The sequence below is a fragment of the Vespa crabro genome, chromosome 4 (genome assembly GCF_910589235.1).
Source record: "Vespa crabro chromosome 4, iyVesCrab1.2, whole genome shotgun sequence".
Taxonomy (NCBI): domain Eukaryota; kingdom Metazoa; phylum Arthropoda; class Insecta; order Hymenoptera; family Vespidae; genus Vespa; species Vespa crabro.
In genome coordinates, this window is record NC_060958.1 from 11,713,258 (window position 1) to 11,728,830 (window position 15,573).

A 15,573-nucleotide genomic window follows, 5' to 3' on the forward strand; every position below is an offset into this window, starting at 1 on the left:
TTCTTTTCGAATGAGAATCTAACGAGATATCAGTCGACGATAGGAAATTATCTTTTTTTTAATATAAGCAGTGGGGCAATTAATCCAGCGTCCCAGATGGATTGAAAGAGACGAACGGGAAAAATAAAAGAGACAAAAGGAAGAAGTAAATGTCGAGGTGGGTTCTAGGAAGAAACAGGAGCTAGACCTATTGGCGCCTTCGTATCAAAAGGATCTGCGTAATTCAGTATTTATCACCGCTACTCTCCTGTATCCTATCCTCGCTATACCGATAGCTACGACAAAGATACGTAATAGAAATTATAAGAGGAATTTTTTAACCCTTTTAAGTGTTATTCTTCGTCATTCAAGATGAATTCAGGAAAGATTTCTTTTATTTCACATCTCAGTAGAATCCAAATCGAACTATTTAACCAAAGATATTGATATTGCTTCGAAGATCAAACTCAAAAATTAAAACGAAAGAAAGTCATCGAAAAAGAACTACTGTTATAATTAATTTTCATGTATCATTTCGCGTCTAACTCATTACTAACGCTTCCTAAATGTAATACAGGATCATTTAATTGACTTCGCTTATGTAACAAACGAGAAATCTACATAAATAGAAGACTTGTACAGTTTGAAGATTGCAGATTATGGAAACGATACAGCGACTGCAGAGTCTGTTTCTCCAGCGAATTCGCATTATCCTTTGCTATACTTGTACTTTACTACTTTGTCGTGGTAATTGAATTGCGTAATTACACGCGCCGATCTTTATATCCTAATATCTATTGTTTTTTATTCGACATTTATATAGTATCAGAGATAAATCAAAGAAATAAATAAAACTATTCGTATGTCGATAAACATCGAGACTTTTCTTTCATAAAATTTCACTTATACGTTTATGAGGGCTTGGAAAATATAGGACAAGTTGTAGGATGTGCGTAGGTTGCTGGCGCCTGCTAGAAGGCTAACCAGATATACATTCGTGTTCTAATTATGTGCATTCGGGCTCAGAAATATCAGATTTACTGATACATTGTTTCGATTGGACGAGTATAGGCATCGTGTTTTGCAAACCATATTTTACAATCTCTGATATTTTACCTTGGCATTGTTGGTCGGAAGGATTCGATTTTCTTATTAACCCTAAATTCGTGCTTCCATTGTGAGATCGTTAGCCGTAAATAGTAGATTTCGGAGGGCCGGATAAGCGGAAGGGATATATCAACAGTCCGCAACTGTTATAAAATATTATATACTCCGAAGATGACTATAGAACCGCATCGGTGATCTCGATTATTCTTAACGGTAGTTGGAAGCTTTAAAATTACAGTGAAATGTCCTTTTACTCATAACATTATGCTTACTATTTGACTCGTTAACTCTTTACCTATCATTTGCGTGATAATTCTTCATATGACTCGCGACTAAGTGTTATTACCGATCTTCTCAGCGGCAATGGTATTATATGATTTACAATGATCAAGTTAACAGACACGAAATGAATACTTAAAGAACCAGCTCATCCTAAACTCGAAACCACCGATTGGTTTCAGGTCAATACTTAAACGTAACCTTCTCTTTTTTTACTCTATATATTTCATATTTTAGGCTTATCAGCGCAAATTTTTCTTTTTCTTGAAGGGACTAAAGCGTGAGTGTTACGTGAAAAGTTTAAAAAGATAAATTTGAAATAGAACAAACCATTCGCCTGCAACTTTAAACTCGAACTGTCACGTATCCTTTTTTTTTTCTAGCATTCCTTCCGAAATTTTCTAAAATTTGTTTCGAACTTGTCAATTTTTACAAAGAAGCGAATATTTTCTTTCGCGCTCATGTGAACTTACCTTTTTTTCTCCTCTGACAACTTTTTTAGCTAAGTTTGACACGGACGCGATTACGAGCTAAGTGAGGACTTTTTAAAATCTTTTTATCACCATCGTTCACTTTTAAAATTCTTTTTGTTATTAGAAGATCTGATCTTGCTTCGTTTGTTCCACACGTATATACTTCTTCTATATCATTTTGCCCTAATTATTTTAAAATATCCTTACGGCAATCTAAAGCATTAATATCTCTTATGAGAAATGACCATAAAAGACGACTATAAATGAAGCAGGATCCTTACAGGATTGTCGCCAAATGTCTGCGCCATTATCGTTTTCCTTTACGCTACATTCATCGATTATGATCGTCGTTTACAACCTCAAACGTATTGTCCGCGTTTTTACGCATTAGACGCAAGGTATCTTATCTCGTTCGTATATAATCTTATAACGTTCATTTATGCTTTTCTTACTAATCTTTGTGTTATATTTTCAAATGTTACGCAATTTTATTATCTACATCTTTTTTTACCGTCTGTTGCATCATGCACGAATGTAAGAATTTTGCTTACCATAAGGGGTCGTCATATCATTGTACAGTAGTGCGCTCTTACGTTGCTTGATCGAACCCTTTTTGAAACAAACATATGATATGGTAAATTATGTTACTCATTTCTGTATCAAATCTCTATAATAATATAGATTATCAAATTTAGACAATTTCTTTTTTATCAGTATTATCAGTTACTCAGACGTTTTAAGGCGATTAATATATCTAAATGTATTTCAAGTATGTGGCAGCATGTTGAAAAAATTAATTTTTATTTGCAAATAAAATGTTAATAAAATTTATTTATTTGCTAAGAAAATCTAATAGAAAAAAAAGAAAAGAAAATTTTTGAAAAACGAATTTATCTATATGACAAAACGAAGGGGGAAATGTGAATACTATGTATACTATCTATTGTCATAGCAAGTATTCACTGAAAGTTATATTTACATGTACGAAATAAAATGAATCGTTCAAAATAACTAAATATATCTGACACCACTTTTCTTTATTTTATCATAAACTTTATATACCTTTCATATATTAACAGACGGACGTAATAAAAAATCCAATTTCTCGAATTTTTTAAATATGAAATGTCGTCTACATGTACATAAGCCTTTTACTATTCTAAGCGAACGTAGCCATGATTGTGAAAACAGTAGTAACATGGCGTACGCTTGAAACGTCAAACTAGCATTAAACTTGTAAACACATTAATGCCTTGATCGAATGTATCGTTTTTCTTCATACCAATCAATATAAAACGAATGAACAGTAATCGTCATGAATACGTAGTAAGTTTTTTAAGTAATACCTACAGATAGACAAAAAGCTTATAAAATCGTTCTATTTTCATTTCTTTTGGTTTGATTAGATCTATATCAGTAAATGAATAAAGCCATTGGAAATGCTTATGTAAATATAATGCATACTCAATTTTTTTAATCAAATTATTTTCTATTACATCAAATAAAATAAAAAATTGTTCTATGTTAAAAGTGACAGAAACAATTCAGGAATATCGGGAAATTCATTTGATCGTTGGATACAGAAGTCAAATGCACAAAATGATTCTCCGATTATTAAGATGCAACATCAATATTGGGTAACAAAACAAGCCTTATCTCGTAAATTAGGAAAAAAAGAAGATGACTGCATAGTTGCTTCGGATGCAGAATTGGATGCCAAACTTGAATTATTTCGTAGTATTCAAGAATCCTGTTCCTATTTGCAAAGAGTTATTGATAAATATCAAGAAAGATTATGCAGTAAGTGTGATCCTAAATCGAATAGTGATAAGACAATAATATTTATAACTATCATATCTCTGATATTTAGATCTTGCGCAAGAAGAAAATACTATGGGTCGTTTTTTAAAAGAAGCTGGTAAACAAGATAAAACAAGAGCTGGCAAAATGATGTTAGCTGTTGGAAAATCATTGTCTTATTCTGGACAACAAAGACTTGCGCTAAGAGTACCATTGGGAAGGTTATATCAAGAGGTTGAAACATTTAGGCAAAGAGCTATCGAAGATACGTTGCAAAATGTTCAGTCAATGGAAAAAGCACGGACAGAATATCGTGCTGCATTATCATGGATGAAAAATATTTCTCAAGAATTGGATCCGGATACCTCTAAACAATTGGAGAGATTTCGAAAGGTTCAAACACGTGTCAGACAGTAAGTCTTTTTATCTATAATTAATAATACTTTGTTTGGAAATAATATGAATCATCCTATCTATAATATAGATTACCACATATATTTCTTTATTTAAAATATAGAGGGAAACTAGCGTTTGATAACTTGGCTTTGGACTGCCTACAGAAAGTAGATTTATTAGCTGCAGCCAGATGTAATATGTTTAGCCATGCTTTAGTTTTATATCAAAGTACTCTGCTTAATTTTACTAAAAAATCTGCACAAGCTTATTCTACAATAGCGAATAGCTTCAAAGGCTATCAAAGATACGATTTTATGGTTGTAAGAGAACTAGCAGAAACCTCTTCTAAATTGGCACAGGAAACCGGGGGAGATGATGATCCTGACAATAAGGATAAGTAAGTTAAAAATTTTGAATAAGATTATTTGTAATATAAGAAATTTTTTTACCAATGAAATACCTATCCTTTTTATTTCAGATTATTATTTTTCGAAACGGATTATCATGATAATGTTGAGGAAGCTGAAGAGGTAAAACCAATTACAGAATGTATAGACAAACAAAATGAGAAACTCTTAGATATCGAATCTGACCCAAAAGATATATTGGAGTCAAAAGATTTAAATACTAGTTCAAGTTCAACCAAAAATGGAATAGTAGAACATCTTAATAGCGAACATAACAAAGAACTCGATCAATTTTTTGGAGATCTGAATCTTGAAATAAATAAATCTATAAATGATAACAAACAAAAAATAGACAAAATAAATATGAAAACTCATTTAGATATAGATAAAAGTTTGTCAGAACTGGATTTGGCAATGGATGTATTTGATATATGCGATACAGGTTTTAACTTAACAGATCTCTCTTCTACAGTATCAGAAAACCAAAGTAGTCAACCACTACAATTATTGACTTCAGAAAGTTCTGCACTTTTAAGTGATATCATCAATGACAAAGATGAATGTAGTAACTCAAATGAGTGGGATGCTATATTAAATGATACCTTTTTGCCACCAAATATATTAAAACAAAGTTTAGGTGATGCAACACTTGGTGTTGGACAAAAGGATATGCAACTTACAAATACAGATGATAAGGTCATTTTTTACATTAAGATACCCAAAGTACTTTCCATGTTTACATATATGACATTTGATTAATGGTACATGTATTTCTTGCAGAAAAAAAATAGGATTGGAAAGGGCAAAGGTAATTCATGGTTAGATTTATTTGCAGAACTCGATCCACTAGCTAATAATCCAATGGAAAGCTTAGGTAGTGATGGGGATGCACCTGTGTAACTTTTATGACGTCGATATGGTATTGTCACAACATTATTAGTTGCATCTGATAAACAGGACAAAGAATGATCCTTTATTTTTCATTATGCATACTGAGTGTTGATGAAATGTTCATCTGTTATCAACATTAAGTGATTGCATAAATATATACCTGCATTTAAGCTATTCAAAATAATTAAAAATATAATTAAATTTATATATTTTAAGAATATGGTTTTAACATAACCATGATAAAGAGATATATTTCCATTTCATAAATTTTTCATACAAGCTCTCTACCAAAGATAATACAAGCTCCAAACATGTATTAAGATCTACCAGTCAAATATTTATTTAAAATATATGAAAAAAAATTTTGTTCTCACGATAATAAAATGTATTATTTGATTACTATGTAAAGATTATAGTACAATTTGCCAGAAGATGCACTGAAACATCGAATGTATATAAGCACTCTCATATTCTCTTGTATTTGTAATGTTTCTAAATGTTTGATTTTTCTTATTGCAATCGAGAACTCGAATTAAAAACTTCTGTTTATAAGGTACTCAGAAGGTACCAAGCAGCATTCATACCCTCTCTCCTATATACGTAAGGTATATGTTCATTCTTAGATTATTCTTTAAGATAATTCTTTTTCTTTAAATAAAATAAATATAATGTAAATAAGCTACAAGCTCAGGCTTAGAAATATTATTTTCACCTTATTTCAGTAGGTTTAAGATGCTTATGTATTAACAAAAGCACAAGATCACAGTATTAATTCTACATCAAATAATATCATTCAAATAAAAAATTCACAAATTTAAAATCTAACCTTCGTCATTAACATGATCAATGTTCATGCATCGTAGAATTGTGCCATGGCAGTTTTTACTCTGGAATAAAAATGATAATAATGTGTGTGTGTGTGTGTATATATATATATATATATGTATATATATATTATATATACACATATATTGCATGTTCTGTTTTTATATACGTGTGTAATGATTTTTAATATAGAAAAAATGAAAAATAAATAGCAACATACTTATCAAATAGTTGAGAATCTTTCGTGTGACGTAATTGTTGAAGAATACGATAAAGGCCTAATTCTTTTAAACGTGCTTGACGTTGTGCTGCTCCAGGTTCTTCTCTCCACACTAAATTGCATACGCAAAAAATTGCTGCAACTTGTAGCTTCACATTGCTATGCATCTACGATAACAATGAAATACATAATAGAAAATTTGGTAATATATATATATATATATAGTTATTTACAATCAATATTAATTAGTCTTTCTTAATGTCCACAAAACGACTAATGTCGTTTACCATATAATCCATTAGCTTCTTTAAAACATCCTCATTAGCCATAATATGATCTCTGGCGCGATCACCATCGGCTACATTTGCCAAAATACAGAGAGCTTGTTCCTTTACATCCGCTGGGTGTTCTGGATCTTCTAATACTAATATAACTGCTTGCATAAAATGAGCTGCATGTTCACCCATTATACGATCTATGTGTGCTTTTGTAGAAAGCAAATTTCGTAACAAACCAAGGGTCTTCATTAAAACTGCTAATTCTGGATCAGCCAAAAGACGAAAGATTTGGTCAGTGCCTAAGCAAGATAATATTTGTGACTTCACACGTTGTTCCGCTTGAAAAGCAACATTCATTAAAGCCCAAATGCCATTTAGTCGTAATGCTGGATCAGGTCGTTTGGTAAGAGAACACAATAGTTCTACTCCACCAGATTCAAGAATTGGTTCTTTACTTGGACTGAATTCTAATAATAAATTACACAAAGTGCTTGAGGCAACGGTCAATAAATCATCTTCACTTTCTGTTCTACCTATGAAGAAATGATAACAAAATCATATTGGATCAGTAAATTGTATCTATTGTATATTTATTTACCATTACCAACAATAATATGATACCTTCCAACCCTTTATCTGCACCATGAAGTAATTGCATAAGGGGCCTCCAAACTGCATGATCTTGAAACGTTGTACGAAGCTGTTGTACACTTCTAGAAAGAGAATGTAAACATCTAACTGCAGCTAAACGAACTCGAGGACCACCAGGATCTTGTAAACCAGAAACAACTTGTTCCATTAAACTTTCTGTTTCAATGATGCGTTTTCGAATGTCTTCATCATTAGCACCAAGAGAAGCAAAAGCTCTAAATGCAGCTTGGCGCATATCTTGTGTTAAAGTCGCATCTTGTACCTATAAATAAAAATAATAAAATAAATTTTGTATAATATCCTTAAATAAAGTAACTGAATTCATAAATTTTTGAATACTGATATTAACAAAATATTTAAACTCTACCTGTGAATGTGGTCTCAATAATTCGGCTAATGTTGGAATAAGGTGATTACTAATAGAAGCTAAACGTTGCAAATCAGTATCAACTTCTGTAAGATAAGCTAATGTCTCTGCTGCGGCTATTCTTTCTCGTGGCGGCCGATCTCTATGACAAAGTCTCACAAGACAAGGTAAAGCACGATATACGACTCTCGGATCTGTAGACGGTAATGCACCAGCTCTATGCATATATGCTATACATCTTGCAGCTTCCAGTTGGACTAATGAACTTCTCTCACGTCCCATCAATTGTCCTAACGCTACGGGCACAAGTTTACCTCTAAGAGTATTACTTGTTGTTGCTGCAGCAACCATAGCAGACACCATATGATTTTGATAGCACATATTTGCAAGACAAGCTAATGCAGGCAATTGTACATCAGCTAATGGCGAATCGAGTTGCATTGCTAATGTTTCAACCGCTCCTCCTTTAGAAAGGGCATTTTGTTCCTCCGCAGTCTGGCAATAAAATAAATTAATTTCTTTTTATTTATAGAAAAATTAAAAGCTCAAACACATCAGGTATTCATACCTTACATGCCGTTGTTAAGATGGTTGCTACACAAACTTGACAAGTAACAGATCTGCTTGCTAATGATAATAAACGTGGCACCAAAGCAGGATCTTGGTATATAGAATGAACAGGTGCTGCGGTATGTTGGAACACTGTACGTAAGCAACGCAAACATGCTTCATTTAATAAATCTAAAATTTTTCCTTTTCCTTCTGCATTAGTATCAGAGATAGGCATAGAAAGCAAAACTTGAAGAAGTAATGGTACCACACCCAGATCAATGAGAGCTAAGACATGTTGATCAGTACCCTTAGCCAAAGAACCTAATGTTACAGCTGATTCTAGCTGTATACGCTCTGAGAGTGGACCAGATGTATTACCAAGTAATTGTAATAATCGAGGTACTACACCTTGTGCTATCACTGAACCTTTTTGTCTATTGCTTCCAATTACAGAATTTTTAAGGCATCTAAAATAAAAAATCCAGTATTATTTCAGTTTCTATATATAAAGGATTATATATATATATATATATATATATATTATAAGCAAGTATCATATAGATAATTGAGACATATATTAAACAAATATGTGAAGTTTATTTTCATCACAACAATAATAGCACTTAATTCGAAATAAAAATATTTACGATTTATTTAAATAATAAAATTTTATATAAATCACTTATATAATTAACAACTAATTCATGACTTCTTAGTGACTAACGTTGGTACATATCTTCTAAAAATGATATTTGTGCATAATCGGAATTAGAGGTTAAGTCTCACGCTCACTCACATAATTGCTTGTAAACATTTATGAGGATCCGGCGAATACAGCTCATCGATGTAGCTCCTTGAACTTTCAACATCCTATGCATATAATAAAAAAGTCATTTTTTTAATTCACTGTCATTAACTATACTTACACGATATTAATACCGAAACTAAAAGCAAAACCGGTGCAAACTTAAATCTAATCTCGTCAACTCACCATGAATGGCTGCATCACCGAAACCATGCTTTCTCTCTTTATTTCTACATAAGTATTATTAAATCTTCTATTCGTATTATTCTTGGTACGATCATTCACCACGAGGAACAATCGATGCCAGTTTCCTTATTACGTGAATATTCGGAATTTTTACACTCAAGCCGAGGAATGAGGATAAACTACGTTCTGATATTGTATCAAATTTTGTCACAGTTTTGCCAACTATAGGAATTATTTCGATCCAATGAAAGTTCTTCTCTTTTGCCTTTGCCGATAGGTGCATTAATATTGCTATCATTGTATAAAAACGATAGCATCCAATGTATAAATTGTTTGGATAGCACGTCAAAGATAAAAAATTGTGTTTAATAAATGTTGTCTTTTTTTACCAATTCGATATCAAACAGAAATATAAATTTCGTAGAATTTTAGGGAAAATATTATGCAACAATATTTCTACATAATTGTAATCATTGTTTAAAAATATTCCCTAGGTTTATATCGTCTATTCGTTCATAACGACTGATTTTATAATCAGTTCACAATTTTATCGATAGTTGGCGGTCCTATCGAAGTGTAATGGCAAATCTGACGTTTTAAAGTATCGAATTTTTCTTTTATTCTCTCTTAGAATTTGCAATTTTTATTTACACGAGGCATTGACATAAACACCATAAAATCAATGGGTATACACATGTGCATTGTATTTTTATTCGTCCATCGTCACTTACTTAAAAAGGTTTATTAGATTTTGGACATTCTATCCTAAGATAGAATCTCCCGATTTCTATAATTTTTTATTTGACAACACAATATTTGAAACGCTTATCATTTTGGAATAAGAAGTCAAGACAAGTCAAAATTTTTAGATCTTCTTTAAATGATGATTGATCTTTGTTAAAAATTTCAAGACGACAGTCCATCTATTTAAACTATACCTTCTCAAATAAGAAGAAAATGAAAAGAATTATATACATTTTAATTTATGATAATTAAATAATTTATATCAAAGTATAGCATACTAAAATAATTCTATTATGATTTAATGATTAACTTCTCTGCTAAATATCTATATAAAAATAACAACATTTTCCAGTTATCTATTGTTAATTTATATCAATGTGCTTCTGGCGATTGCGAAAAGAGTACTACAAGAACCCAGAATTGAAGTAATGCCTAAAAAATGTAAAAAATAATTAATAGATATTTACACAATAAGCAATAATAGGATTTGAATTGATTAGAATAAAATTTGCTATATACTCACCATATAAATTAGTACCAAAATTCTTGCAAGTGGATATCGTCTCAAAAAGACCCCTGTACGAATACTGATAGCATCCAACGAGGAATAAGCTCTCTTCACTCGTCTGGTGACACCGGTATCAAATGGTGTTTCCATTAAAAACACAGGAACTTGAGTTTTTACATCATCATTATCGTTTGTATTATTGTATGCTACATTTCTATTGGAATTTCCCATAATAGTTCTAAACTCGAGCTAATAATAAAATATATTATTATAATTTAAATTAATTAATAAATAAAATTGTATATTCTATTAAATTTACCTCTAACTTTTCAAACTGAAGACGCAACGCATTACGTTCTGTAGTTATGTTCTCTAGAGCTTGTTGCTTATGAACTAAAGTTTGAGTAAGAGCGGCTAATCTAGATTCTACTTCACTATTTGGTGTGGATGTTGCAGATAACTGCAAACGGAGTCTAGATATTTCTGTATCTTGTTTTTGTATTTGTATAGTATAATTATTTTGTTGACGAATTATTTCATCTTTTAGTGACCTTATCTCCTAAAATAAATGATTCTTATTTTTGTTAATTAAAAAATCTGCAATCATATATTATATATTACCTCTGAGTGTAATCTTGCAATTTCTTCTGCATCTTGTCTTCTTTGTCTTTCACTTGCAAGACTTTCTTGAGATTTTAAATTTACTTCATTATATCTTTGCCTCATCTTTTCTAAATTAAGATCAGTATTGTTTAATTCATCACGTACTGTTCTTAATTGTTCATGAGTTTGTTGATTTTCTTCTCTGAGGAGATCACGTTCTTGCCTATAATATAATGTATATATTTATTTATTTATATATTATGTATATAACAATTTTTGTTTTAAGATTTAATATATTTAATATTTGTTTTAAGATTGCTTAATTAATTTTCATCTATTAATTATTTAGTAATATAGTTTTATAATTATTACCTCAATTGTTTCAATTCTACAAGTGTAGCATCATCTATGCCTGTGAATTCATTACGCCTTAACTCTGCTATTAACTTTTCTTTGTCTTGTAATATTCTAAAAGCTCTTGCTTTATGTTGTTCTAATTCGGATCTAGTGGAAAGTAATTCTAATCTACTTCTACTAAGAACAGTTTGTAAATCTGTCATCTGTTTTAACATTTGCATGTTTGTAGTTCTTAAGGACTGCAATTTATTATTTAACACTACAATTTGTTTTTGATGATCTGTTAAAGTTTCAGATGAAGATTTTAATAAAGAATCAGGTGAAATCATTAATTCATCTGTATCTAATGATTGTAATTTTGAATCATATGAATATTTTGGCTCGACTACTTCCACAGCATGATCTAGATATAAATTAAAGAAGGAAAATGAGTTTTAACAATTTTTTGCAACAAAATTGAAATTATAATTAAGAATTAAATATAATTACCATCATCTGTTCCCCTTTGTATCATTTGTGAATCAAAAGCATTATCTTGATATCTATGTATTTGATTTCTTAAATGTATATTTCTAATCTGTAGATCATTTTCAAAATTATAATTTTCACCATCAATTGTATTTATAGTAGTACACGAACTTTCTTGATTTGGTTCATTATTCTGAATCGATAATTGCAATATGGAATCTATATTATCTGTAGATCGTTCCATTAATAATGAAGGTATTGGCGATGACAGTCCAGATTCTACTGCCGTTTTTGTCACACTTTTTGACGATGTATTCAGATACTCCAGAAGATTTTCTTCGTGTGTAAACTGTTTTGGAGTTTCCAAGGAAGATTTTGTAATAATACTATTATCGTAGCTGAAATAAGCATAAATACGTAAATTTTACACAAAAAACTTTTGGTACTGCATAAAATTAATATCTAAGTTTTTAGGTTTAAATATACAACACTTTATTACAAAAATAACATTAATATTTACCGCTTCCAATAATCACTGTTCAAGACAGTTGCACTATTTTTATCTATCTTATTCAATAGATCTTCTACTTTATCTGTAATATCTGACAGCCAAGCCATTTGGACACATACACACACCTATGTGCTATGACGTTTTTACTATAATTCTTTACTAATAAAAATACTTTTAAAAATTTTATGAACAAATCTTTAATTTCCAATTTCTTTTTTTAATTCATTACTTTAATACTTGCATTAAAAAAGTGATTTGAAAAATAAACAAGTTGATAAACTAAGACTGCATTCGTTTCTTACCGCAAATATTACAACTGATGACGACTACAGATTAGTACCGAAAAGTACCAAAATACATACTCGCAAATGCTCGCAAATGCTCGCAACTCGTTCAGGGTTTAAGCTGGTTTCATCTACATTTCCGATATACTGCAGGTGAATGCAATCATCCTTAAAAGTACAACCATAAAGCTTATACTCATGTATAGAATGATTGTGTCTATGAAAATATGGGAAAATATGGGCTCATTAAAACAGGATTGGAGGATTAAGAAAAAAGTAATATCTATTGTTCTGATTGGACCAAACTGAAATAAGCACTTTTATTTGATTATACGATTCTAAAAGGTATTATTGAAATCGATATTTTTGTTTTTATGTATATATGATATTTTATTTTATTTTAATAAAAAAATCTTTGCTATGTTCTAACAATTTTTAGAGCTATAATTATCTTAGATCTTGAATTTTATTTTATTGGAAATCTGACCTTTCTTCAGTAAACATTCATTGAAAATACTTCTATTCGTCTTAATTTTTCGTTTTACAATTTATATTTTAAAAAAATAAATAAAAAAAATAAATTTTAAAAATAACGATGAATAAAAGTGTTATGGTTATATAAAGAAGAAGAATAAAACAAATGAAATAATATGACATATGGAAAGAGAAATTTGAACAGAGGAGTCATCAAACTGTATTGGAGATTTTATTAGCTCATCAAAATTTAATAATTATGCTGTTCAATTAATAAAGACATTGTTTTTTATACATTTGTAATATGCTCATTGTCTATTTTAGAATGACTCATACTAATATTTCTATTTATTCTTACAGACATAATGGATTTTATTCATATTTATAATATTTATAATAATCCCTTATGCTTTTGCAGCAAGTGCTTCAAGATCTTTGATGCACTGTTGAAGAGTTGCTTTTTCTTGTTCTGGTGTAATTGCTTTTAATACGCTGTTTATAATCCACTGTACCATATGTTTTTGAGCTATTCTTCGTTCTATTATCTGTATTTGAGCATTGTAGTCTAAACGATTCTTTACCTAAAAACACAAAATTAATATATATTTATATGTAAAAATAAATATAACGAAAATAATATATATTTAATGCGCGCGCGCGCGTGTGTGTGTGTGTGTGTCTACATATATATATATATATATATATATATATATATATATATGTATGTATAAAGTGTTCCCTTCATATCTTATGAAATAATAATGTATGAACTACATTTAAATATATTTTTATAATATATGACAAAAATAAAAATTATATACATTATTATAAACTTGAGCAAGACGCTCCCTATATATAGCCTCCAATTGTATTTTTATATTCTCTTTCTTGGCTTCTATAAGGAGGCTTTGCCCTTCGGCTCTCCATACTGCTTCATTTATATTTTTTATCTGTTCATTAGCAAAGTCAATTTGTTGGTTTCTATTGCCTTCCCATTCTTCAATTTCAGCATTTTGTTCTTTTTCCAGATGTTTAGATAGAGGAGGCCCCAATTTTTTAACCAAAATTATCCATATAATCACAAATGAAATAGCATTATAAAATTCATGTTCCAAGACATATATTTCTTTGGAAATTAAATATGTTGCTACACTAGTAATAAACATATAAGGTCCTAAAAATAGAAAATTTTATGTAAAAAATAATTGTTTATATATATACATATATATATATTCAATTAATTATAATTAAAATAAAAAATATATAACGGCTATTATTATCAGTAAAGAAATACAGTTAAAAGTTACTATTTGTTATAGATTACCTGTTACTCCAGTTTTTGAATAAAAGAAAGTAAACCATTCATCAGGAATAAATCCAAATCTGACAGGAGGTGGATCTACTAGACGTGTAGGTCGAGGGCCATTCGACATTGCAACCGCCTGTACACCACGAATAGCTGCTGGTAGTATTTGAGCTAAACACATTAAAATATATCACTTTTATAGGATTTTATCGCAAAACAGATATCAATCAATAATCTATTATTTTATGCTATACTATCACAAATGAATCCATCTCTAGGCTTATTAGTAGAGGTTTAAAAAATATACCTAATATTAATTTAAATCGATTCGATTAATTTAAACTTAATTTATTTAAATATCGAAAAAATTGAAAAATATATTATTATATAATAGAAATGAAATAAACGGTAACTACATATCCAAATTATAATGTATATAATGATATAATGTATCGCACTAATATCAAAAATGAGTTTATTATTGTTGTATTTTTAAAAACTATAATTTCATCTTAAATATAAATATCAATTACCATTACGAAGGGCAAGTCTCGACAACATTTTGGAACTACTTTCTTCTATCGTCACTTCCACGGGTCTTCGTAGTATGAAACCTCGAGACAATCCGAGATTTTCCGAAATTGTACGAGACTGCCCGAAATCATCCGAGACTAACCTCTTTAACCCAAGCGATAACAGGCAGTAAGTAATAGTTAGTTGCTAATTTATTGGTATATTTCTGCTCGTTCATTGGTTACTTCAATTTTTGAACGATGGAATCAGATGAAAGAATTTTCTTAGATAATGGTCTCTAACGTGTTCAAAAAAAGTATGTATCAATTATTATTTTATCTAAGTTTGAATGAGAATATTAAAATTAAATATATTTATTAAACTGTATAAAAGTCATAAAAAGTCTAATATATATATATATATATATATACTTTTAATCTAGTAATATATATTTATACTAATCATATAAATACACACACACGATCGTTTAGAAATTTATTTAAGAATTATTTCAATTGGTAAATTTCTTTGCAACACACATACATCATTATGTTTACATACATATTATGTTTACAATAAATTATAATTA

At 29.8% G+C, this 15,573-nt stretch overlaps 4 protein-coding genes across 9 annotated transcripts; 1 reads left to right on the top strand and 3 right to left on the bottom strand.

The window, feature by feature from the left end:
- The first annotated feature begins 2,897 nt into the window (after nucleotides 1–2,897).
- LOC124423501 (islet cell autoantigen 1) lies at nucleotides 2,898–6,152 on the top strand. 3 transcript variants are annotated; one of them, XM_046961274.1, is made up of 7 exons: nucleotides 2,971–3,164; nucleotides 3,245–3,285; nucleotides 3,370–3,638; nucleotides 3,709–4,051; nucleotides 4,123–4,431; nucleotides 4,513–5,137; nucleotides 5,222–6,014. In XM_046961274.1, the coding sequence occupies exons 2-7, from the start codon at nucleotides 3,278–3,280 to the stop codon at nucleotides 5,339–5,341; spliced, it is 1,674 nt and encodes a 557-aa protein (XP_046817230.1). In that variant the 5' UTR covers nucleotides 2,971–3,164; nucleotides 3,245–3,277; the 3' UTR covers nucleotides 5,342–6,014. The 3 variants fall into 3 exon arrangements, with proteins under 3 accessions (XP_046817228.1, XP_046817230.1, XP_046817231.1); XM_046961272.1 differs by lacking the exon at nucleotides 3,245–3,285 and having other exon boundaries at nucleotides 2,898–3,164; nucleotides 5,222–6,152; XM_046961275.1 differs by lacking the exon at nucleotides 3,245–3,285 and having other exon boundaries at nucleotides 2,978–3,164; nucleotides 4,156–4,431.
- LOC124423500 (armadillo repeat-containing protein 8-like) lies at nucleotides 5,556–9,437 on the bottom strand. 2 transcript variants are annotated; one of them, XM_046961270.1, is made up of 8 exons: nucleotides 9,217–9,437; nucleotides 9,022–9,095; nucleotides 8,242–8,692; nucleotides 7,674–8,168; nucleotides 7,277–7,568; nucleotides 6,665–7,188; nucleotides 6,378–6,544; nucleotides 5,556–6,219 (listed from the first exon to the last, which is right to left on the bottom strand). In XM_046961270.1, exons 1-8 carry the CDS (start codon nucleotides 9,241–9,243, stop codon nucleotides 6,183–6,185), a joined length of 2,067 nt encoding a protein of 688 aa, XP_046817226.1. In that variant the 5' UTR covers nucleotides 9,244–9,437; the 3' UTR covers nucleotides 5,556–6,182. The 2 variants fall into 2 exon arrangements, with proteins under 2 accessions (XP_046817226.1, XP_046817227.1); XM_046961271.1 differs by lacking the exon at nucleotides 9,217–9,437 and having other exon boundaries at nucleotides 8,950–9,076.
- Nucleotides 9,438–9,903: 466 nt separating this feature from the next.
- Nucleotides 9,904–12,883, bottom strand: LOC124423983 (golgin subfamily A member 5). 3 transcript variants are annotated; one of them, XM_046962409.1, is made up of 7 exons: nucleotides 12,770–12,883; nucleotides 11,918–12,294; nucleotides 11,444–11,831; nucleotides 11,090–11,294; nucleotides 10,788–11,027; nucleotides 10,484–10,717; nucleotides 9,904–10,392 (listed from the first exon to the last, which is right to left on the bottom strand). In XM_046962409.1, the coding sequence occupies exons 2-7, from the start codon at nucleotides 12,138–12,140 to the stop codon at nucleotides 10,333–10,335; spliced, it is 1,350 nt and encodes a 449-aa protein (XP_046818365.1). In that variant the 5' UTR covers nucleotides 12,141–12,294; nucleotides 12,770–12,883; the 3' UTR covers nucleotides 9,904–10,332. The 3 variants fall into 3 exon arrangements, with proteins under 3 accessions (XP_046818365.1, XP_046818363.1, XP_046818364.1); XM_046962407.1 differs by having other exon boundaries at nucleotides 12,417–12,881; XM_046962408.1 differs by having other exon boundaries at nucleotides 12,710–12,879.
- Nucleotides 12,884–13,375: 492 nt separating this feature from the next.
- LOC124423985 (ATP synthase subunit b, mitochondrial) lies at nucleotides 13,376–15,165 on the bottom strand. The gene is made up of 4 exons (XM_046962412.1): nucleotides 15,005–15,165; nucleotides 14,490–14,642; nucleotides 13,987–14,339; nucleotides 13,376–13,746 (listed from the first exon to the last, which is right to left on the bottom strand). Exons 1-4 carry the CDS (start codon nucleotides 15,030–15,032, stop codon nucleotides 13,570–13,572), a joined length of 711 nt encoding a protein of 236 aa, XP_046818368.1. The 5' UTR covers nucleotides 15,033–15,165; the 3' UTR covers nucleotides 13,376–13,569.
- Between the last annotated feature and the right edge of the window lie 408 nt (nucleotides 15,166–15,573).

What these genes read in the sequence shown, in the direction of transcription:
- LOC124423501 (XM_046961272.1), top strand. An exon ending in GTTCAAACACGTGTCAGACA is followed by an intron (nt 4,052 to 4,122) that starts GTAAGTCTTTTT and finishes TCTATAATATAG; the next exon opens with ATTACCACATATATTTCTTT. An exon ending in GATCCTGACAATAAGGATAA is followed by an intron (nt 4,432 to 4,512) that starts GTAAGTTAAAAA and finishes TTTTTATTTCAG; the next exon opens with ATTATTATTTTTCGAAACGG.
- LOC124423500 (XM_046961270.1), bottom strand. Translation starts at nt 9,243, where the DNA reads ATGGTTTCGGTGATGCAGCCATTCATG. An exon ending in TATTGAGACCACATTCACAG is followed by an intron (nt 7,569 to 7,673) that starts GTAGAGTTTAAA and finishes TTTTATTTATAG; the next exon opens with GTACAAGATGCGACTTTAAC. An exon ending in TGCAGATAAAGGGTTGGAAG is followed by an intron (nt 7,189 to 7,276) that starts GTATCATATTAT and finishes ATTTCTTCATAG; the next exon opens with GTAGAACAGAAAGTGAAGAT.
- LOC124423983 (XM_046962407.1), bottom strand. Translation starts at nt 12,514, where the DNA reads ATGGCTTGGCTGTCAGATATTACAGATAAAGTAGAAGATCTATTGAAT. An exon ending in TTCAGTTTGAAAAGTTAGAG is followed by an intron (nt 10,718 to 10,787) that starts GTAAATTTAATA and finishes TTTTATTATTAG; the next exon opens with CTCGAGTTTAGAACTATTAT. An exon ending in TTTTGGTACTAATTTATATG is followed by an intron (nt 10,393 to 10,483) that starts GTGAGTATATAG and finishes TACATTTTTTAG; the next exon opens with GCATTACTTCAATTCTGGGT.
- LOC124423985 (XM_046962412.1), bottom strand. Translation starts at nt 15,032, where the DNA reads ATGTTGTCGAGACTTGCCCTTCGTAATG. An exon ending in TTCAAAAACTGGAGTAACAG is followed by an intron (nt 14,340 to 14,489) that starts GTAATCTATAAC and finishes TTCTATTTTTAG; the next exon opens with GACCTTATATGTTTATTACT. An exon ending in TTGCTCAAGTTTATAATAAT is followed by an intron (nt 13,747 to 13,986) that starts GTATATAATTTT and finishes TTGTGTTTTTAG; the next exon opens with GTAAAGAATCGTTTAGACTA.